The 23312-nt window shown below is 35.8% G+C and overlaps 3 protein-coding genes across 3 annotated transcripts; 2 read left to right on the plus strand and 1 right to left on the minus strand.

Moving 5' to 3' along the window:
* Positions 1–432: 432 nt before the first annotated feature.
* On the minus strand, positions 433–8581 carry LOC144451094 (dolichyl-diphosphooligosaccharide--protein glycosyltransferase 48 kDa subunit-like). The gene is made up of 11 exons (XM_078141866.1): positions 8434–8581; positions 7854–7964; positions 7237–7323; positions 6893–6996; positions 6182–6276; positions 5322–5415; positions 4207–4355; positions 3510–3657; positions 2826–2946; positions 1751–1857; positions 433–1277 (listed from the first exon to the last, which is right to left on the minus strand). The coding sequence occupies exons 1-11, from the start codon at positions 8573–8575 to the stop codon at positions 1122–1124; spliced, it is 1314 nt and encodes a 437-aa protein (XP_077997992.1). The 5' UTR covers positions 8576–8581; the 3' UTR covers positions 433–1121.
* Positions 8582–9057: 476 nt separating this feature from the next.
* On the plus strand, positions 9058–14654 carry LOC144451450 (uncharacterized). The gene is made up of 3 exons (XM_078142289.1): positions 9058–9414; positions 10143–10329; positions 11323–14654. Exons 1-3 carry the CDS (start codon positions 9080–9082, stop codon positions 11887–11889), a joined length of 1089 nt encoding a protein of 362 aa, XP_077998415.1. The 5' UTR covers positions 9058–9079; the 3' UTR covers positions 11890–14654.
* A 1406-nt stretch (positions 14655–16060) lies between these two features.
* On the plus strand, positions 16061–18492 carry LOC144451789 (solute carrier family 25 member 35-like). Its single transcript, XM_078142691.1, has 3 exons — positions 16061–16438; positions 17154–17372; positions 18175–18492. Exons 1-3 carry the CDS (start codon positions 16061–16063, stop codon positions 18490–18492), a joined length of 915 nt encoding a protein of 304 aa, XP_077998817.1.
* The last annotated feature ends 4820 nt before the right edge of the window (positions 18493–23312 follow it).

Genomic DNA, 23312 nt, shown 5'->3' on the forward strand with positions numbered 1-23312 from the left:
GCCTCGTTTTGAAATAGACAGCAAAACTTGAATTGCGTGCGCAAAAAATTCTATAACGAGTATATGGATGTGTAAATGAACCTTACTGACCCTTCACGTCTCCGTCCAGTTCTCTCACTTGTTTTTGGGCACAATGCTTTACTATAAACTGACTTGTTAACATCAAACAGAGTAGTCTCCAATCTTTTAGCCTAGATCTTTCGCACTAGCAGAATCCCTTTGCCAATCAATGTCAAAATTGCGCCCAGACAACATGCAACAACTAGACTAAATGATCTGCATGGGTCAACATATTGACAACAGTATACATGGGGCAAGATATCCTCCACTGTGTTACCAGGTGTACAAGATCGCCATCCACCCCCATTCACACACAGACACTTCCACATATGGCCATAAGGTAAGCAACATACAACACAAAGGCCCATAAAATTTAAACATCTTGTGTGTTTATTTCATCAGTTGACATGTACAAAGCCGTTTCTCAAACACAACACAAACTCTAATCACAGTGAATGCAAACTACAATCTTCAGTACAGTAAGTAGCTAATATTTCAGATATACAAAGATGATACCATGCCAGTATAAATGTGAACAAATTAGAAAGAATGAAAGATACAACCCAGTTAACTTGGTCAGGTATGTAAAAAGACATAGATCTGTTCTGGAATTACTGGGTCTTCCATGATACAGGTTAAGTTGAACTTTTGGAAATAAATTTAGATATTCCAGAATATTTTCTCTCCTGAAGACAAGGAAAATATCTACTAAGGGGCCATGTTGAAGACAAGTAACGATAAACAGAGTCAATGATGTAGAACCACATGATGACTAACTTTCATTTTACTTGTGTACATTAGAAATCACTTGGGGATCTTGCAGAGATAAAGATCTCCATAAACACTTATGAAGCTCCACAGAGAATATAAAAGTTGGATGAACAGAAAATTGACAATAACACGGACAAGAAAGAAACGTACAACTTTTAAACCACAGTTTACATTCACTGTAACTAGTGTTCATATTATGCTACATGGAAAAGTGTTCTTTTTTTTCAAAATATTGCATATTTTCTTTTTTTTTCTCAGCTGAAACTTTCTGGAATGAAATTAGTGTTGTTCTACTCTGCCTTTTCTTTACGTTCTTCTTTGTGATGCAGATAAACCAAGCTAAAAAAGAACACTCCAGCAATCATTGAGAAGGCACTGACGTAGTATGGGTATGCGCAGGGAATGAAACGTTCAAACTGTGTGTGTTGAAATGGACGAACAGATACCTGAAATAGACAATAGAAATATACATTAGTTACAACAACAGTAACTCAACTATCAACAAGCTAACAGAGACACAAATGAAACATATTACTGCAACAAGTTGATATAAGCTGGCAATGGATGGTGATGTAATTACTCACAGTAGGATAGTTTCTCTTACGGGAAGTACTGTCAAAATCAGTGTTTGCAGTGTTTGGCAAGTGCTTAGTGAAAACACTAGCACATGAGAATAACTACCAGAGTTATAATTTTGATTGTGTTGGTTGAAATATGCCCTAAAAATCATAAAATGGTCTTAAAATTCAAAATATATTTGAGTAAATAACAGCCGATTTTATGTATCTTGCAATGGAAGTGAAAGACTATCATTCTTTCTTTTATCTTTACAATACTACATTTTCCTCCAGAGGGTGCTGACAGTGGTTAAACACACACACACACAACACACAACACACACACATACATACATACATACCTGTGTGGCACTGTACAAGTGAGTATACCCAACACGGTTATAATCCACTTTAAACTGGAACACACCATACACATCTGGTAGTTTGAAATGACTGTAGAATTTGCCACCTAAAATATCAAACATAGACAATATCAATGGGTACTGTGAGAAAAAAGAAGGCGCTTCACCTGAAAACAGATATCTGACTGGACAAACACCTTACTAACATTGCCATATTTTATTATACCATGCACAAGCCAGGTTCAACAAAAAAATATGGAATGTATACGCTGGTCGTTCTAAGTCACTGGTTTTGCTGTGTTATAATACGAGTCAAAACACTAACAATTACTATTACTTTCCCGATCTTTTTTTCCACTTATATTACTGGCGCTGGTATAATTATATTATTTTCCAATATTTTTCTTCGTTCAGCTGGAAAATACTTGTGACCTAGCGACTTGCAGTGACAAAACCCTTTACGTCACTCGTATTTTCCTTGGCTGAACGAAGAAAAATATTGGGGAATAATATCTCTAATTATCTAATGTTGTCATATTTTATTATTTGGCTTGTTAAAAATATATGAACATTGCGAATTTTATCGTCTGACTAAAACCTTATCAACATTGATAGCTTTTATTTGTGTGAGCTTAGAAAGGCTAATGTCAGGACGTTTCAGTGATGAATAAAGAAAATACAGTATGCAATATTATTTAGCTTGACAAAAATATATAAACATTGCGAATTTTATCGTCTGACTAAAAAACCTTATCAACATTGCTAGATTTTATTTGTATGAGCTTAGAAAGGTTAATGTCAGCAAGTTTCAGTGATGAATAAAGAAAATACAGTATGCAATATTTTGAATTTTTGAATACTTATTGCAGCTAGTGCAAGCTATGATTTGAAATTGTCTACTTCTTTCTCATATTGGGCAAGTTTTACCACCACGAAATAGATGTTGTGGACTCAATTTGTTCAGGATTTTAACTTCCAAAATTCAGTCACTCTCGCTTAACATCTTTTGTGTCTAAAACCAATCTTTCATTACAGTGAATCATGCTTGACTTGAATAAAACCATTTCAATCTTACCTTTCTTTTTCAGAGTAGTTCTAACGAATGGATCAATCCTGACAAACTCTAACTGCACATCATTACCATCAAATGGTACCCACTTATCACCAGATAATTTCTCAATCACAATGCTGAATTCCTGTAATTAATATCATACATAGGGTGAATACATACGTAGCACTGAAATACTACAGCTATTCACACACACACAAATTGGCAAATTTTAAAGCTCTGAAACAAACACATGAAAATTCATAAACAAATAATTCACCACTTCAAGCACTAGGGATTTAACTAATACACATAAGGCCTAATAAAAGAAATTGTGTGGATCCGGTTACGCTCAATTTTAGAATAGGTGGGGTAGGTAGATTTTGTTCCCTGTGTGCATGTCTAGTTCAGGTTTTCCATTGTTTTCCCAATGGTCTCTGAGTTGTTTATTTCTCCTCATCAGATTGGAAGAACACTTTTAGAATGTTTTTTTTTTTTTAAGTTGATGACAGTTTCCGCATCCACTATTTCTCGTGAGACGTCACAATTTTTGCGATCGTATTATTTTTTTTCTCAAATACGTTAAAAAAGGTTAGGGTTGACAGTGAAAAGCTAGGTGAGGGTCAGGTAACCGGAACCAAACAATTATTTTTTTTAGGCCCAACATACATTGTAATTTGACATGCTGAAAGGTTTCAACCACAGACTTACCACTTCATCTTCAACTGTGTAGGCAGCTGGTGGTGTAGTTTCACCTTGTTTGTGATGTTTCACTTGACCAACTCTTAGTACACCTTGCTCTCTAAACACCCACTTTGATAGAGATATAGCAAGGTTCTGATTTCCAGACAGTGGAAACCTGCAAAAATATGTGATAGACAATATATTAGCAGTGACCATACATACATAGGCATAGCTATTATTACATCTGTATAGATTACTTGTACTGGTGACCATGAGGTAGTTTTAGCAACAGGATGCCTTCATAAGCCATGATGTCATGCTACTGATACATAGTAATTTCTTGTGATTTACCAAACATGGAATTTGAACATCTTGACTTGGGAATTTCTAAGGATTTTGGGAGGCAATTCTAAGCAGTGTGCTTCTACGCAAATCTGATATGTTCTTTTTTGTTCCCTTTTGTCTTATACTCGCATGTGATGTACCAAACTTGGAATTTTGAATATCTTGACTTTTGGAATTTCTAAGGATTTTGGGAGGCAATTCTAAGCAGTGTGCTTCTACGCCAATCTGATGTGCTCTTTTTTTGTTCCTTTTTGGCTTATAACTTATAATAGCAGTAAAAACATGACTACAATGTAGTCAAATTGTTACAGAGACTGAATTTTGGATTACGTTTGATAGGTAACTCATCAAATTGTTACATTTTGTGTGTTTCACTTACTTTTTAGAACCAGGTGCAGCTTTCTGTACAGAAGCTTGAAAGAATTCATCGCTGAAAAGATCAACAGAGCCAGAGAATACAACCCTGGCGTTGTTCCTGGCCTGTAGAGCAGCCACCAACAATGTATTCTTACCAACAGCATGAGGATACTGTAACAGAATAAGAGATCACACATAAGTTTGGTCATTTTATACTCTACTTGCTGTAAATTTTAGCAGTTTTCTGGTGTCAAAGTTCAGTGTTCAGTGGTCATCCCACTTCCATGTCAGGATTAAGCTCTTTTCATTTGCTGACAAACATTAGTGTCAAAATCACTGTTTAGGCTCTTATTATTTCCATGGACTGACTACCATGTTGAATTTGGCTCATTTGCATGTGGTCAGAGCTCACTCAGGAAGAAAAAGTCTTTCTTAAATCCTGTAAATTTCTACTCAGCAACAAAGTTTTGTTTTGAGTGTCTCTAGTTACTGGAAGTGCAAGAGTAGTAGGACCCTGAGGGGTGTGTGTGTATGAAACAGGCAACTGCTATGCTTTAATTAAATTTGCAAGCACAAATTCTCATGTATAATGATTAATAATAATGTTTGCTTTTATATAGCAGTTTCCCACTCTGTGTTCAAAGTGCTTCACAATTATTACCCCTGGCATGGATCTATAGTGGCACAATGGCCCTTTACTTCAACTCCCTGAGGAGCATACATTCCATTGCAACCTCTATACAAGTGCATAGGATTAATCAATAGAATCAACACATACAGAATGAATGATTACTATCTTGCACAACAGCTTTACATGCCATTTTACAGCTTGTTTCATGTTAGTATTCACTGGCTCTGTTTGATACAACCATGTAGAAACCAACAACAACCTGCACACACTATATACTTTAATAGCAAGAGTGATTGAATTCAGTTTCTTATATTATTTGGCTAGTGAAATCAACTAATGTGCTACTACGCAGACATATCATGTGCAGACTAAACATTGGCACCTGCACATCTACAGGTATGTCTAGTTTCAGTATGTTTAATAAATTATGCACCCAGAGTTTATTTCATGTTATCTTTCTCTCTACTTATCATGCCACTAGATGGCGCTGTCACTAGATGACTTACCTCAGAAATGGCCTCATCTGGAAAGAAAGAGTAAGCTGTAGATGATGCATGTATGACATCAAGAACCAATGGATTATCAGGATCAGCTGTCATTCTGTATAGATTGATTCAAAACAGAAGATAAAGTCATTGTCAACACATTTCCAAGCAAGTGTGCCCTTGAAGCATATCTGATATACTTGGGCTGCTCAGCAATTTCGGATGATGCACAAATCTTTCCCTACAATGTGGTGACGCTCAAGAAAAGTCTATAATAGTTTTGCCAACCAAGAATTTTTTAATTTTATTTCATGAGGCTATGGTGCTCCAAACCACTTCATTTAATGCAAAAATGATATTACAACATCAATAGACCCTTGCTCTATTCCAATCAAAGCTTCCCACTGGCAAATTCAGAATTTGCAACTGGTCTCTGACTGCTAACAGCCATTAGGATGCTTTGATATACACAATGTTCAGATAAAAAGGAAAACAAAAGATTGCACAGTTTGACCACTAGGGGCGCTGTTCTGGAACACTTCTTTGAATTAGAAGTGTGGGCCAGTGATAGTTGGGTAATATACCTTCCTTCAAACAATTGACATTTTGCACTGTTTCATGGCTCACTCTATGACATTCCCAGCCAGTCTTAATAGTTTTGTTTGCTTTGATAAGGATAAAGGTAATTTTAGGACCCTATGGCGATGTTACTGGTGCCTTACGTGAACTGTTGTATACTGCCATATAAGTATTTGGCACTCATGAACAAAACATTTCATGTATGTGTGTGTGTGGGGGGGGGGCACCCTCATGAGATGCTTCTTTTGAAATCTTTTACAAAGATGGTCATTGCTATATGATGTATTGGAGTACAGACTTACCCAACACCTCTGAATAGTACAGGTGATGTAACCTTATCACCAACAATTGTTTTGGCTTCTATGATGTCAGCTGGGTCTGCAACTATCAATGTGTGCTGCAAAAGAAATGATCCAAAATCAGATCAGTTTTGATGTTACAAAAGATAAAATAACTATCACAGAATACTTCCAAACCAGAGAGACTTTAGAAGAATACAATTACGCAGTATTCTTTTTTCTATATATCACGTTTTTTCGTACGATTTAGACAAACAAAATACAGACACAGTGATAGCATTCACGGATATGAAATATTACATTTTATATCACTGTGAACACAAATACATCATCTATGACTGCCACAATTAGTTAATACATGATTTACAAATGTATGATTGGCCAATTAGTCTAAGTACATCATCTATGACTGCTATGATTGGCCAATGTACATAGTCTACGACTGATGTGATTGGTCAATACATGAAATGAGACAGCTGTGATTGGTCAATATGTGATCTATGGCTGCTGCAATTGGTCAATACATGATCTTCAAATGTACAACTATGATTGGTCAATAGAATATCTATGACTGTTATGATTGGCCAACACATAATATACGACTGCTGTGATTGGTCAATACATGATCAACAAATGTATGATGAACGCAATTGGTTAATAGATCATCTATCACTACTGTGATTAGTCAATATTGAAATAATCATGCAATATTACCTGTCCATCGTCAGCCATGTCATAATTTAGATGATCTATAACTGTTGTTTTTTCTTCATCAAACTCGATACCACACTCTCCACCAAGATCTCTCAGTGGTTCACCTGCAATAGAAGGAGCAATCAAAACTGAAGTGAGGAATTGCCCTTGTGTATAACCGAACAAGACTTTGACATATATACCAAACGTTTCATGTTAGTATCCACTGGCTCTGTTTGATACAACCAAGCAGAAACTAATATGAAACTGCAATTCTACATTTTAAGATTGCAAGATTCCCAAACCTTACCAAAAACACTGGTTCATGACATAATTATCTGGTAATAAAGAATGATTGAACTTACCAATATCTGAACTAGCTGCAACAAGGACATTACCACCGCCATCAATAAAGTTTGTAATGGCGGCTACATCTACATTGCCTCCAAATTCTGCAAGACAGAGAGGTACAAAATCAATCAATTATCATACAACACACAAAGGCAAGTCAAACACATTCACACAAAAAATCTGGGAATAATTCACGGCTTGAATTAAACTTCTCTGCTAGGTACTATGGTAGTCAGATTTAGCCAAGTGAACTCTTTCAGATACAGTTTTTTATTGATTTCCATTCCTGAGTGCCTATTCCCTTCAGTGCAAAATATCTCATGAATATTAAGTGTGCAACTTCGATATATTATTTCTGCAGACTCCCTTGATACAATTTCCCACAGCAAAGATACCAATTTTTCTGAACTCGCAAGTAATTGTAGGTGATGTAAAATCATGAAAGGACTCTCCACAACCCATAATTTATGAAAATGACTTTATTTCCTGGAGTGGTGTTCCCCCTAAAAGTTACGTTCTCTTTCGATCAGGGGTAAACAATTTTCTTCCCCAGTATTTGTCTTCTTTTCATGATATATCCAAGTAATTACTACTCAGTAGTTGGACAGAAGAGGATTAATTTTCAACTTACCATATACTGAAGGTGAAAATATGACGACATTATCATATAAAAATTCACCATAATTGATTAATTTTAAACTTGGATCATCCGCTGTCTTGAAGTTGAGATCATAACCACGATCTGGAGAGAGATAAAATATAACACATTTAGCAAAAATGCTGAATTTGTTTGAATCTATGTATGCATGCCATATATCAGAGGATATTGTGATATATTGAATGAAATATGGCTTTAACTTCTATCTATTAGTAAATCAATCAACAGATGTGTAACTAATTCGACTGCAATTTCACATTGATGGGGTCTGGGGAGGTGTTGCAATAATTAAAATTTAAGTCTCTGGAAGTATCTCCTTGGAAACCAGGCTGTCATGAAATTCATTACACAACCTCGAATCATATAATCATCATTAAGATAATATTTTGAGTTGCATTGTTTTTCAGGACTCGCATGAAACAGTTTTCAGTAGCCATGTATTACCATTGGCCAGTGTAAGCATCAGCTGGTAGCCAGGCTATGCACTGTGCATATGTATGTATTTTAACATGTGGGCTTGGAAAATTTGCCAAATTACACTAAATACACTAACCTGTCAAAGATTTGAAAAAGATGGAATGTGTCTCTTTCATTGCCATATTGTCTAGTAAAACTAACGTCCGTCCTGCGCCATGAACTGAACTGCAAATGACCAATAAGGCCAGCATAACAATCGCTCCCACTGCAGCCGCCATCTTGAACAAGGGGAAAGAGGAGGATTCATTTCGTGACCTCAAGTGATGAGGTTCACCAGGTCAAAAATCCATAAAATCGCACTTTATTCAAATTAATGCACAAAACACCACGAATCTATAGTTAAAAATTCATATTCTTGTAATAGTTATACAACGGGAAGAATATTTTCGACCGGAATCACTTCAGCATTTAAGATTTACTTTTTTTAGCGGATGAATAAACGATTAAGTGAACAACCAATCAGAGGAAGCCAACGTGGAAACGCTCGTTTGGTATTTCTTATAAAATTTGGTAAATTTGTGCTTCCATATGTATTAAATCGAAAAATTTGGCTGAAAGTAAAAACCTTCTTTTCAATCACTCCCGGTTACGATCATATTAGTTTACAAAATCATGTTCGAAAATCAATAAAGAAATGCCGTGACCCTTCACCTCTGACCTTACTTATTAGATTGGAAACGTTGTAGATTCTGACTTGACAGTTTGTTGTCATATTTACGTGTATGATTGCGGCACAGATTTTCAACGTTTTTGACAGACTGGCGGACTCTAAATCACTGAAGATGTTCTGCGATGTACCATGTATGACATACGTGGCATTTTATATTGTTTCAGTGAACATTGTACAGAGTAATACCCCATCAGCTTCATCAACCACTCACTGGAAATTAAGTGAACAAGATGGAGTTGTTTTGGTTACCCCGTCGCATGAAGACCCACTTAAAGTAGCAAATGAAGACCCCGTTTTAAGCATTCTTGCACAAAAGTACCATTTTGGAAGAGAAAGGGACGGAATGGGTATTGATTCATGTGAAGCCACAGCGAGAAGTTGCGAAAGGTAAATTCTATGACATTAGACATGGCATCGCAGATTTAGAAGACCCGACCCGAGTAGTTTAAATTTGACATTTGTTGAGTTACGCGATTCGACAGTAAATTGGATCGATGTTGTGTGTAACAGAAAGTGTATATGTTTCACAAAATACCAATCACTTAGAGTGACATCATTGAACAAGCTGACAATTTAAGCTAATGATTCTAGTAGTAGTTTTACAATGTCCTGATAACATAGACACAGATCTTATTACAAGTTACAACTAATTTTCATCACCTGAGAAATATAAATGACGTACGCGTGTCTTGAGAGTGAGGCAGATGAGAAGTGAAAAAACGAACCCATTATTTCGTGAGTATTTTCCAGCTCATTTCAGAAAAATATTGGAACACATTATAATTATACCTGTACAATTTAAACTTACAGAAAAAAATGGGGATAATACAATGTAATGCCATATAATGGCACTTCTCAGTATTGAGACTAAACTTCAAGTATTGCCAACCTAGTGATTTGAGCACACATTATTGGAATGACCAGAATATCCCATAATTTCTGTTCAAATGTGTATACAACTTCACATGGTTACAAAGTAGACATTTAAATTTAAATGAAATTAGACATTTAAATTTAAATTTAAGTAAGGATTCATTAGAAAGTACTTTAAAACAAAATATCCAATCTGTAAGTCTTATGTAACAGTATATATATTTCTCTCTTTGTTATTTTAGTGTTGATATCCTTCAGTGTGGTGAGCCAGCAGAGAAAACAGAATATGATCACTTGGAAGGGATTCGAAGGCGTCAATCCCATCCTAACTTTCCAGAGCCAGAAGTTGCCATGATTTTTAAAAAAACAGAAGGTGATCAGATTGATATGGATTCATTAGAAAGTACTTTAAAACAAAATATCCAATCAGTAAGTATATTTATTATGTACATTGTAGTTTATGATGTAGTGTTTTGATGTGCTTGCATTAGTTACTGGTACTAGTAGTAGTGTATACCAACAATATCGTATACCTTTAGCATGTGAATTAGCATTAGTCCAGGGCAAACAGGTAACTAAACATTTTATCTAGACTACCAAATTCATATGATGGTAGTCTGTTAGACAAGTGGATATCAATTGAAAAGTTACCCATAAGTTCATCATAATAATATAATGAATAATAATAGCACTTGTAAAGGGCCATATATCCTAACAGTTCATAGGCGCTGAAACAGTACAAAAGCAATAAAAACTACTAGTGGAAAACATACTAAAAGAATCTCAAAGTTCACTGACAATTTAAAGAGTCCTATGTAATAAAGGTCACTAATGATACACAAGAATCATTGGTAAAAAGTACTTGTGATAGCTAAAAGTCACTTCTAAAAGTCACTAGTTATAAAAGTTCATAACTGTACACTTGGCTAGAGTACAAGAACGAATTTAAATTTGAACCCTGAATTCTGTATGCAAAGTAGGGAATGGCAAAATTATGTTACTGCAACATGGTAGTATGTTTTTGTGAAATTTGCTGTTTTGGATAAGCATAGGTAAGATAACAGAATCACAGGATGCTTGGTGCCAGTGTGGGTACTTGTGGTCTGTTGACACTTATGCCTTTGATGTTCTTTGCAGCCATGTTTTAACTTCCTTAATATTCATGACAGTGTGGCTGCTAAGAATGCTCCAAGCATATACCAGAGTACACAACACTTCCACTCCTATGGCTCTGCCATGTGGTTCTGTCATAGTATGTATCACTTTTTCAAAACAAAATTTGTAATCATTAATTACAAATGTATTTTACACTGATTTAGATTACGATAGAAGTATAAAATGTATGTGACTATTCAATGATATTGTCATACAACAGATTATTTATAATTCTCAACTTAATTTGTTTTCTTTCCTCTTTTTCAGCATCCGAATTCTCTCTCAGTTTTGAATGAAGTTGGCAATTTTTGGCGTGTCAAAGGCAGTACTCTGTTAGCAATTGAATGCTTCAGGAAGGCATTAAGTATACAGCCGAACAATCCGGACATTCTTATTAATTTAGCACGCGTGCTATTTAACCTCCAGTATCTTGAAGATGCTGTCTACCTCACAAGAAGATCGCTAGACATGAAGTCCCCAGAACAAAATACTTGGTTACAACATTTTACTCTTGGGGAAATTCTGAAATCACTTGGTCATTATCAAGAAGCAGCTGAGCATCTGCGTCATGCGCAGGAACTTAATCCGACCTTTCACCCCATACGACTTCACCTTGACGATATGCAGTCAACACCGAATTCCAGTGCTACTATCTACACAGTCATTATTATAGGCTGCCTTATTATTGGGGTACTAGTTGGCTTGCATTTAGCCACAGAGGGTCAAAAAGACGATAGTCATCCTCATCGCCGACATAAATGTGCTGTTCCGTGGGACAGAGCTCGTTTTCCAGTACCACCAAGGCTTATGAAGCTGAAGAAATATAACATTTAGTACTTCCAGTGTGTGTTTTGTTTGTGACTTTTTGAAAATTTTAAGTCTTCGTAAAGTTTTAAAACCTTGATGGTGATTCATTGTTGAAGTCCTCCAGCGCAGCCAGAGTTAAAGTCATTGGCATGTTTTTTTGACTGTACTTCAGGGCTCGAAATTAACTTTTTTCATTGGTAGTCCTATTGGGCTACCAATTTCAGAAATTGGTAATCCATGGCTGATGGCCAGTAGTCCTATATTCCTGAACTGAAAACAGCCTTCCTATATTGGAAAACAGTCTTCCTCTATTGGAAAACAGCCTTCCTATATTGGAAATACTTTAAATCTCTAAATCTTCCATCCTTTAAATCATCACATAATCAGTGGTAGCCTGAGTGGGCTATCAGCTGTAAATTATGGTAGTCCCATGACAAGAATTGGTAATCAGTGGAAAAGGGACTACTGTTAATTTCGAGCCCTGTACTTGTCAGTCTCTTTATTATTTGAGTGCCTTCCATTGTTTCAGTGTTGCAGCCAGAGGGGGTTTTTGGGTCATTTGACACACATTTTTTGGACCAGACCCACAATTTTGGAAGTGATGGCTCATAGATGTCCCACACTAAAATTGTATGCAAATATGTTTGACAACATGACCACACCTATAGAAACAGCCACATGATCCCGTATATTGAATAGACAACAACAGGGTTGGATAGGCAACTGCAAATATCTAGCATGGATACTCTTATGGGTAAATATTTTTAAAGGCTGTACAGTTGTGCTACAATGCCATTGACACTTTTTTTATGATGTCCCCCAAGAATTGATAATGACCCAGAAAAATGAAAGTCTTGGGACACTATGTCCCACTCTTTCAAAAGGCTGGCTGCAACACTGTTTGTTTAAATGTAAGGGTTAATGATAATTTACAATGTGCATTACCTTGTTGTAAACTATAAATCACCATTTGCATGTCATTATTGTGAAATCTGTTTACAATGTAAATTATGTCATGGATTACTACCAAACCAGAGAGACTATAGCCTTTGAATTAGGTGACACTATGTTTTTATATCATGGTTTACTACTAAATGAGAGAGACTATAGCCTTTGAATTAGGTGATGTTATGTTTTATATCCTCTTTTACTACCAAACCAGAGAGACTATAGCCTTTGAATTAGGTGACGCTATGTTTTATATCCTGGTTTACTACTAAATGAGAGAGACTATAGCCTTTGAATTAGGTAACACTATGTTTTTATATCCTGGTTTACTACTAAATGAGAGTGACTATAGAGTTTGAATTAGGTGACACAATGTTTTTTATGTCCTGTACAACATTTTTTTTGTTATGAATTACCTAAAAGATACATTTTATCTTACCCTGAAAACAAATCAACTTCACTGTTGGATTGGACAAGGAAGATTCAAAGACAAAACTGTTTATTTATGTTCACAATGATGTGACATATAATACGTGTGTACGTTATCAGTGTCTGCAATTTGTTTGTCTAATTCATAACAAAAAGTATTGTGTAAGACGCAAAAAGTGTCTCCTAATTTAAAGTCTACAGTCTCTCTGGTTTGGTAGTATTAATATTTAACTTGAATGTCAATTTCAAACACAAAGCACTTCCTACAATAGTACATCAGGGGTGAACAAATCATTTCATGAGCTGGTGGTCCCCGGACCAGTGCCTTAAAAAATCCAGTGGTCCTGCTGAAAGAATTAGTGGTCCAAGGTCCCGCTAATAAATGTGAAACATTAAATCTTACCTATGAATCTGTATATTCAGATGACTTTTTAACATAGTTATTAACAGTAAGGTACTGGTCCGATGGATCAGACAAGGTAAATATGTGTGATCCGCCTAAAAAATTGCTAGTCCCAGGACCAGTGGATTTGTTCACCCCTGTACATTATCAATGATTACGTACTTTGTGTGGTGAAGGATCCTTGTAAATGCTACATGTACAATTGCTTTTGTTCAATGACAAGCAATGGACTGACTGGGTGAGGAATCTTATCAAAAGATTTTCAAAAAGTGAAATGTCTCTATACCCCAGTAACTACTTATCTTGATGCATCCTTGTTGTTACTTGTATTTCTGGAAAAAACCAGAAACAGTACATAGTGTGCAATCAGAGGCGAATGAATATTCACACACATGAAACTTTATATTTTATGTCCAAGTTCTTAAATCTTACAGGAATATTGGAGAAATGAAAGGTTGAAAGTCAGAACATGTTGTGATAGTGAGAAAAATAATTTTGTTCCAGGACCCTCACTGCCATGAATGTATATACTATTATGGCATTCTAAGGTTGAAAAGTTGCAATGCGTTTGGGATAGTGAAAAGATTTTCACAGTACCAGTGCCCATACTACCATGGTAGCATACACACTAGTGTGGCATTCTATGGGTTAATAATTTCAGTGTGGGATAGTGATAAGACGTGTGGCCCAGGGCCCTTGCTGTAATGGCATGTACATGGGTGTGGTATTATAAATGGTTAATAGTTAAAAGTGTGTTGGGACAGTGAAAAGACTTTCACGGCATCAAGTTGCCATGGTAGTGTATACACTAGTTTGGTATTCTATGTGTTCATACATGTACTTCCAGTGTGTGGGGATAGTGAAAAGACTTGCATGGCACCAGGGCTCGTACAGCTGTGATAGTGTATACACTAGCATGGCGTTCTAAGTTTTCATAATCATGTGATTACCGTGAATACTACGTAGCCTCTGATTGTGCATTACATAATGATAATAATGGTAAATAAAGAAGTCAGAGGTTGATGTAACGATTACTGGTAGTCATTTGTCATTCTTAGGTTGATAAACTGTCAAAGAGTGCACCCCTGACAATGTTTCTGTTACCCCGGTAACAGAAAGGGGAAAAGAGGTAAAACTAGCAGTGTTTCCCATACAATCTACCATAATTTTGGTGGGGAACCCCAGTAAAATGATATGGGAACTCCGGTAGATTTTACCTACTTACTGCCCTTAAAAAGACACTGCCAAGTGCCTGAATATAATTTACTTCCAATAGGAGCTGGACTGAAACTGGGTTACTCAATAACACTCTCCTTAGCTCACAGGAGACCCAGGAACCGTGTGACAAACAAAACAAAACAAAACAAACAAATAAATAAACTATCAAATAAATGACAAATGAACAAGCAAACGACAAGTATAGGGACAAATAAAATATTTAAATAAACCAGCAAATAAACAGATACTCGTGAGGGTATACTAGATATGTTTTTTGTACACATCACTTTTTTATAGTGATGGGTTGATAAACTTTTTTATAGTGATGGGTACAAAAAACGTATCTAGTATACCCCCACAAGTATCTGTTTATTTGCGGGTTTATTTAATTATTTTATTTGTCCCTATACTTGTTCGTTTGCTTGTTCATTTGTCATTTATTTGATAGTTTATTTATTTATTTATTTGTTTAGTTTTGTTTTGTTTGTCATACGGTTCCTGGGTCCCCTGTGCTTAGCTCAAGCATAGACCCTCCACCAAACTGATATGAGTTGAACAATGACCACTGACAGCACTTGAAAAATAAAGACTATTAAAACATGTAAGGTTCTCCAGTCATCGCTGTAAACCACAGCCTCTTTTAGTTTTACACTGCCCAGGATTTGTCACAATAGAAAAATAATCTCTGGTTTGTGAGAATGCTCTCCAATGTACACCTAACTCTTCGACAACATACATAAATAAATTTTTATAGGTACATGCATGTACAAACATTTAACGATGCGCAGCATTTTTCTTATAACATCAGTAAAAAGGAAAGAAAATTGTTTACATAATTATGTTACTGGCAGGACATGATGATTTGGCCTATCTGTATACCAATATGAAAGTGCAAAGTAATTAGTAGAACAGTCCTGATAAATAAATTCAGTCCTGACGTTTTGAATCAATAGCCTTTGATAGGATATCAAGGCAAGATATATAGTAGGCCATCACCTGACTGTTATGACAGAGACAAGCGTGTCAACAAATCACGTGTTTCACGCTCGACCCCATCCTCGTTTTGGTCGATGACCTTTGACCTCGGCCTGGTTTACGTCTAACACACGGTAGTGAAGTAGTAGTGTACACAACTTTTGCCGATTTATGAATTTTTATCATGTAACAGAATGACAGGAATGTGGAGGTAATATTTGCGAAATGGCAGAGTTCTTTCTTGGCGGAATAGCCGCCTGTGGTGCTGGATTTTTCACCAATCCATTAGAAGTGGTGAAAACCCGCATGCAGTTGCAGGGAGAGTTGAGGGCAAGAGGAACCTACGTGAAGCCATACAAAAATGTATTTCATGCATTTTTCACGATCGGCAAAGTCGATGGAATTTTCGCTCTTCAGAAAGGTCTTGTACCGGCATTGTATTACCAGTTTCTAATGAACGGAGCGAGACTTGGTTCGTTCCAAGCGTGTAAAGACATGGGACTAGTGACCGACAAAAACGGAGACGTTATATATTGGAGAAGTGTCGCTGCGGGCGCATTCGCAGGGACGGTTGGAGCTTTCGTTGGGAGTCCAATGTATCTGGTAAGGTTTTAACACATGTATCATATGTATGATGCCATCGAAATATTTTGGAAATGTTGCCAGATGGCCGATGCATTAGGTGGATGAAGTGACCACAAAATGAACCCCAACTTATTTTAGAAATGACCATTTTGTACATGGCGATTTTTCTTTGCTTTTCAATGACATTGACAAGATTTTGGGGAAGGTGATATTTATTTATTTAATCGATCAATCAATTAATTAATTTATTTATTTATTTATTTCCTGTGTACACTCCCTGTGACTGATTACAAAAAGATACAAAAATAATATCGATTTATATAAAAATTATATGAATAATGTTTGACGCATGAAAGCCTAAGATTTTCAAAGATGGGAGTGAATAAAATAGATGTATAAATAACAGGTAAAGTTTGTGAAAAACAGTCGAATTTCTATTTATTTTTCATTCATAATATTTCTGTGTAAAGTGTGTCGTCTGCTTTATGAATGATGTGTCATACCTTCTCATAGAGAAAATACTTTTAAATTTGTAAACAGTACAATTGATTGCTGACTAAAGAGTTTGGCATGGTGCTCAAAGTGAATGTTTTTGTTATTTTATTGTTTATCAGGAAGTGGTAGTAACTGTTGAAGTCTGAATGATGTGGAGTGAAAGGAAATTGTGATTTCTTTTTTTTTATTTTTTCAAAATACTGAAATTCTGTCACATTATGTTGCAATACCATTACAGATAAAGACACGCCTACAATCGCAAGCAACCATGCAAATTGCTGTTGGACATCAACATACTCATGGGGGGATGTTGGATGGCTTTAGAGGGATCTTCAAACAGTATGGGATTTTGGGACTTTGGAGGGGTGTAAATGGTGCTATTCCCCGTGTTATGGTGGGATCTGCTGCTCAGTTATCAACTTTTACCAATGCTAAAGTATATGTAGAAAAGACAAAGGTAAGGATGAACATGGTGTACCTAGTCTAGAGGCTGTCTATGGATTTGAATCCTTCTCCACGTCTAGAGCAATCAGAAATCATGAACCGAAAGCTGTTCATGCAAATGAGTAAACCCCCAACTGCTAGAAATTACAATGAAATTTATCGAATGTAGGTGAAGCCTATCTCAAGCTGTGCTAAAACTACCTACTAACAATGAGTTTTTCTTATTGATCACAAGCGTAATCTTTCTCTCCCTGATGTTTAATAGTAAACAAATTGTTGATAAGGACAAGGCTGGGTAGTGGACTACACAGATTACATGACAAACTTGTAATTGTATTTAATGTATGCATCAGACACTTCAAGTTTACTGCCTGGGTGTATGTGTGTCATATGTGTAGTGCACCAGCCAGCCTTGTCATTATCAACAATTTGTTTACAATTAACCAGCAGGGAGTGAAAGATTACACTTGTGTTCAATAGAGAAACTGGCTGTTAGTAGGTAGTTTTAGCACAGCTTGAGACAGGCCTAGAGCTACATTTGATTGAAGGTCGTTGTGGAATATGTAACAGTCACTACAAGAAATTGCTGTGCTTCAGAAGTTCAGTGGAATGTCAAACTGGATTCCACTGAAGCACAGCAGTTTCTTGCGTTCTGTATCTCTGCCATGTCATACATACAGTATGACTTTCAAGAAAACCAATTTTTTATTATTTTGACCCAAAACAAAAAAATTTGTTTTTCACTAAATGATGAATGCTGTGTATTTGTATATCATTCGCATAAAATTTTATAAATTTTAAATTTTTTTTTATAGATCTTCAAACAAGGCAGTTGGCTGATACCTTTGACCGCAAGCTTCTTAAGTGGAATAGCAGTTACTGCAGTAATGACACCATTTGATGTTGTCAGTACGCGACTCTACAACCAAGGTGTTGATCCCACTGGTAAAGGTACTTTCTACAAAGGTTTCCTAGATTGCTTCTGGAAGATACTACGGAATGAAGGTCTATGGGGATTTTATAAAGGGTGGACTGCATCATACTTCAGACTTGGCCCTCACACTCTTCTGAGTTTGGTGTTTTGGGATGAGATAAGAGCTGTGTATATGAACGTACATAAGAGTCGAGAATGAAAACAGCATATAGAAGTACTCAAGGTTAGATTCTGACTCTGCCTTTTGTGAAAATAGCAACGTTAGTGTTGCCATGGACACTATTTTGTCTTGATCATGTTGTACTTTGGCTTGCTTTAAAGTGGCCATATGGATGAGGATTGGGTGTTTATTTTCGATATTTATTTCATAAATCAATTTTACCATAGCTTCCTACTTGAAAAATCAATATGAAACAACATATCCCAAATACTTGGCTGTAACTCAATAAATTGCAGAAGATTGATAAATATGTAAAATCTTTGTTATTGTACATACAATTTAGAATACACTTTTTACACACTTTTGAGCTCTTTTGCACTGAATTGAGCTTCAAACACAGACTTAGCCTATGTTGTTTCGCATTAATTTTTCAACAAGGAAGCCATGATAAAACTATTTTGTAAATTTAAAATCCAACGTAACTACCCAAGCCTCATCCATATGGTCACTTTAACAAGTGGAAAGGCATAATGCATCTGAAAGAGTTTAAGTTGTACTAAAGTTTCTTGTAGGTATGCACAGGTGATGGCAAGCATTAACACATGACACATTGACAATGAAACACATTGACAGTGGTTTTGCTAGGGTTTGTAACCCTGGTAACAGAGAGAATGAAGTCAGGTAAGACTTCAACATAAAGTACAATACCTCGTACCTCAACTCTGGTGGGAACCCCAGTAAAGTGAGTAGGGAAGTCAGGGTTGAGTTTATGTATGTACCACCCATAAGAAAAATACTGGTAAGGAACCCAGTAAAGTGATTAGGGAGTTCAAGTAGATATACCTGTTAATGCCCTAAGGAAAAACTCTGTTAATGCCCTAAGGAAAAACTCTGTTAATGCCCAAAGGAAATACTCTGCTTTGACTATGTGATAATGTCTGAAAACATAACTTCTAGAGATAATATTTTGATAGAACCCTCCAGCCTAACAAGTTATTGTCATGAGTAGTGCAGTGTATGTTGTGCATAATACTGAACATCACGAATGAAAACCTCTCCGGTATGTCTTACCATCCATAGCTGTGTTACTGATATATAACTGCATGTGTTATGTTAGTCTCAGTCACGCAGAGTTTCACCACTGAGGGCTCCACTGACTACAAACCCACCCACCCCCTGACTTAATGGGGAAATGTAATTCAGAGTTTTCCACATTGGAAGTCATGCAGAACATATCTTCCATTTCTCAGTCGGATTCAGATAAAAATTAAAAGTTTTCATAGTAGCCAGAGGTATAGAAAAAGTTGATCTAAAACAAAAAACTGATCTCATGCAGTCATTATATCTCCACTGATTAGATAACACTAATTCAAGAACCTGGGATTGAAACATAGACCTTTAAGGAAAAAAACAAAAACCCACTGTTTGATTGAAGCACTGAATTTTAATATAGAGATGTATACAATTCACTTCACTGAATCTTCAAATAGCTGTTTACATTTTTAATGTTATATTGTTGATGAATTTTGTAGTAATTAAGGGAAATATTTCTGATTGATCAAAGTACTTCAATTTTGTCTCTTTTAATGGGTTGTCGTCATGTCATGTTTTCATTATTTTGAAAAGTATGAAAATATGTAATAACAACAACTTGTAACTAAACTGTCAATGCATATGAATGTGTATGAAGGCTGAAACAATATTAACAGACTTTTTGTATTTCTTTTCATTTTTTGTTTCATGAAGTCTTGTTTTTGTTGGAATGTTGTTTTTGTTGGAATGTTTAGTGATCAAATCTGCAAACGTTCAATAGTTTTCGTTATTGTGTACTTGTCCTTTTTGTCTGTGTGCATTTCTGAACTACAGCTAAATTCAACCAAGTGTCTATACAGTTAGCCTGTCTCAAGCTCTGCTAAAACTACCTGCTGGCAATTACCGTTTATCACAGTGTATTGTTTCACGCCCTGGTGTTTAGTTGTAAACAAATTGTTGGTAAGACTAAGGGTGGCTAGCGCACTAGACACACACACACACACACACACACACACACACACACACACACACACACACCAATGCAGTAAACTAACAAATTCACTTAAAACTGTAACTCGGTGTGTGGCTTGTCTCTGTTTTATGTACCAAGCCATCTGTAAGTGTGAAGTGATAGTGAGATCAGACCTCAATATTTTCTGTAACATTTTTGTTCCTTGTATAAGGAATTACACATGTTATAAACTTATAGCCAAAATGATGTAGGTTTGCTGTTTCACTTATGTATATTGGGACATTATGTTTTTGACACAGAGCTAGACATATTTTAACTCTAGACTAACAATAGCAGCGACACAATAAAGACAGTTGGATCCTTGCCCAATCACATTGAACAGTGAAAAGCATTGCCATTCTTTCACACTGCAGTAAAACATGCTTCTTATGAAAACAATACACATGGACTGGATGATTTTAATGGCTCTAATTGTTTATTTTATAACTGAAAATCAACATTTCAACTTGACTACTTTTACATTCCCACTGTGTGCGGCACCTATGTCTATATAATTGTTTCTTTTGCATTAGAAGTTGTTTTGGAGTGTGTATTAAATGTCATTCGTTGAGTGCAACAGCAAGCCAATATCATTTTAGCTGTAACCATGTAGTAACAGTAGCATCTGTAGCTCTGTAGCATTATGCATATCAGTACTTAGTTCTTGTATCTTGACCAAGGGTTCTAATTTCTTATGAGTAAAATTTCGCCAGCTAAGGTCGACAGGTATTATCAAATAGTCCTTTTTGCTGGTTTTTACCGCAATGCAATATATTGTGATGATGCAGTCATGGAGACAGCAAACACACAGTTTGATAGTGTCTGTCGACCTGAACAGGTGAAACGTTTCTTGTAAATAATGAGAACCCTTGGTCATGATCAAAAGAATAATTTTTTACTGTAATGACCATATGTGAAGATCACTTAGGTGTAGCATAACAGTTAGGCAAACACAGTATACCCATATCATTTGATGACATGTGTTTTTGGTGTACCCAAAAAGTGCCAATGACATCAGGATCATATATAGAAACTATGCACAATGCTATATATGTATGGATATTTTATTACCTCAACATGAGTATGAGATGAATTTTATATGCGTATTTAAAATATCAGGAGAGAAAACGATGTCTCATTTTTGCCCATGTCCCATTAAACTAGCTCAACTCATTTTAAGTTGCCTCAGGATATTCTGTAGCAACAAATGGCACTACCTCACTTACATGATGGATGTTTTTTGAATTATTAAACAAATTCTGGTTTTGTACATTTTCATTTTGAGAATCCAAATACAAACAAATTAAAATCGCTAATGGTTTTGTATGCATACTATTGCACAATTACTTTTAGTTGATCGGTTTTACATACTTTTGTATAATGTGTATAAAGCAACATTTTGTACAGTAGTGGAATATTTTGCCAGTGGTATGGTAGTCTCAGTTACCCAGGCCCCCCACTGCACTTCATTCTCGCAAACCAGAGCTGTTATTTCTTCTGCAACACTGCGAAATAACAGATGGTGCCCTACAAGTGGCTGTGGTTTTATGACAATGCTGGACTTCATTTCCATCCAATCAGAAACCGTGCAACTCTGGTATCAGTCACCATCTTACATTCAAATGATCAACACTATGACCCCCAGACTCTTGGGACGATGAAAGTCCAGTGGTGTCTGAGTAACTAAGATTAATCGTATGGCTGCTTTAACCTAAGCAGTTGTCAGGAATGTATAGATGATTCACAACTGGTACTGACTGAGGAAAAGTGCCTTATATTATGCCATTTATTGTTGGCATATCCAAAATATATAGATTTTATTGAGGCTGAAGACGTAGAGCATTTCATGTGCAGTGAAATACAAAACTAGTACATATAGACAGACAATAATCACTCAGAATGTATTATCAGTCTGTCAACAATGTTAGCAGTGCAAACCAAGTGAATTGTCAATGACTAGAGTATACACATAGACTTAACCCCTTCAATACTGAAAACATTCCCGCCAAAATTGTTTGGACAAAATTCTTGTTTTATGTAAGTTTTTGGCATATATCAACTTCATTTTAGACTGGAATTAAAGAAATGTTAGTTTCTAATAAAGTAATACTATTGTAATTATGAAAATATGCATATAAATTGGGTCCCCATATTATTTAAAACTTGTCTCTAGTCATGAAAGGGTTAAATAAAAATATTCTAGATTTCAGCAAGAGCTGAATGTATAGTTGTGATGCTACCACTCACTGTGTAAACTTTCTGTTGCTACCAACATTGTTTACAAATTAGCTACACTAGCATGCAAAAGCTTAAATCAGAGCAAATGAACTGCTGTTGTACACTTGATTTGAATGCTATTAATGAGTGTGGCACACAATGCAATCACTTCACTTGTGTGTTACAAGTTGTAGAAATGGAACTCATTCTTGCCCACATGTGACAGTGTATATACATTTTGTGCAGTTATGAATGAGCAAAATTTGAAAATTACATGATTATAAATCATTAAATTCTAATATTAAATGTTGAAAGAGTTTTATCTTGTTAATTTTTAAGCACAATAGCCAAGATGCCAATTTATTGCCAATGTATACACGCACTGAAAGATTGTATATAATGGTAAAATGTATTTTTTGAATTTTTTGAATTTGGATGTTAAGGTTTTGGGAAATAAAGATGTGGAGGACTGTTTTGTCTTCGACTTTAATGAAATGAAGTGTTTGTTTCCTTTCTCTCTATCATGCCTTTCTACATTATTCTAAATGTTGTCCATGGCTTCAAAGATCTCACTTCACCCAGTCTTCAATGAAAAATC

The sequence above is a fragment of the Glandiceps talaboti genome, chromosome 21 (assembly GCF_964340395.1).
Source record: "Glandiceps talaboti chromosome 21, keGlaTala1.1, whole genome shotgun sequence".
Taxonomy (NCBI): domain Eukaryota; kingdom Metazoa; phylum Hemichordata; class Enteropneusta; family Spengelidae; genus Glandiceps; species Glandiceps talaboti.

Excerpts from the sequence above, each read along its gene's own strand:
- LOC144451094 (XM_078141866.1), bottom strand. The coding sequence starts at position 8,575 with ATGGCGGCTGCAGTGGGAGCGATTGTTATGCTGGCCTTATTGGTCATT. Across the intron at positions 7,324-7,853 it reads ATTTTCACCTTCAGTATATG|AATTTGGAGGCAATGTAGAT; the intron begins GTAAGTTGAAAA and ends TCTGTCTTGCAG. Across the intron at positions 6,277-6,892 it reads ACATGGCTGACGATGGACAG|CACACATTGATAGTTGCAGA; the intron begins GTAATATTGCAT and ends TTTCTTTTGCAG.
- LOC144451450 (XM_078142289.1), top strand. The coding sequence starts at position 9,080 with ATGATTGCGGCACAGATTTTCAACGTTTTTGACAGACTGGCGGACTCT. Across the intron at positions 9,415-10,142 it reads ACAGCGAGAAGTTGCGAAAG|TGTTGATATCCTTCAGTGTG; the intron begins GTAAATTCTATG and ends TTGTTATTTTAG. Across the intron at positions 10,330-11,322 it reads TAAAACAAAATATCCAATCA|CATCCGAATTCTCTCTCAGT; the intron begins GTAAGTATATTT and ends CCTCTTTTTCAG.
- LOC144451789 (XM_078142691.1), top strand. The coding sequence starts at position 16,061 with ATGGCAGAGTTCTTTCTTGGCGGAATAGCCGCCTGTGGTGCTGGATTT. Across the intron at positions 16,439-17,153 it reads TTGGGAGTCCAATGTATCTG|ATAAAGACACGCCTACAATC; the intron begins GTAAGGTTTTAA and ends ATACCATTACAG. Across the intron at positions 17,373-18,174 it reads TATATGTAGAAAAGACAAAG|ATCTTCAAACAAGGCAGTTG; the intron begins GTAAGGATGAAC and ends TTTTTTTTATAG.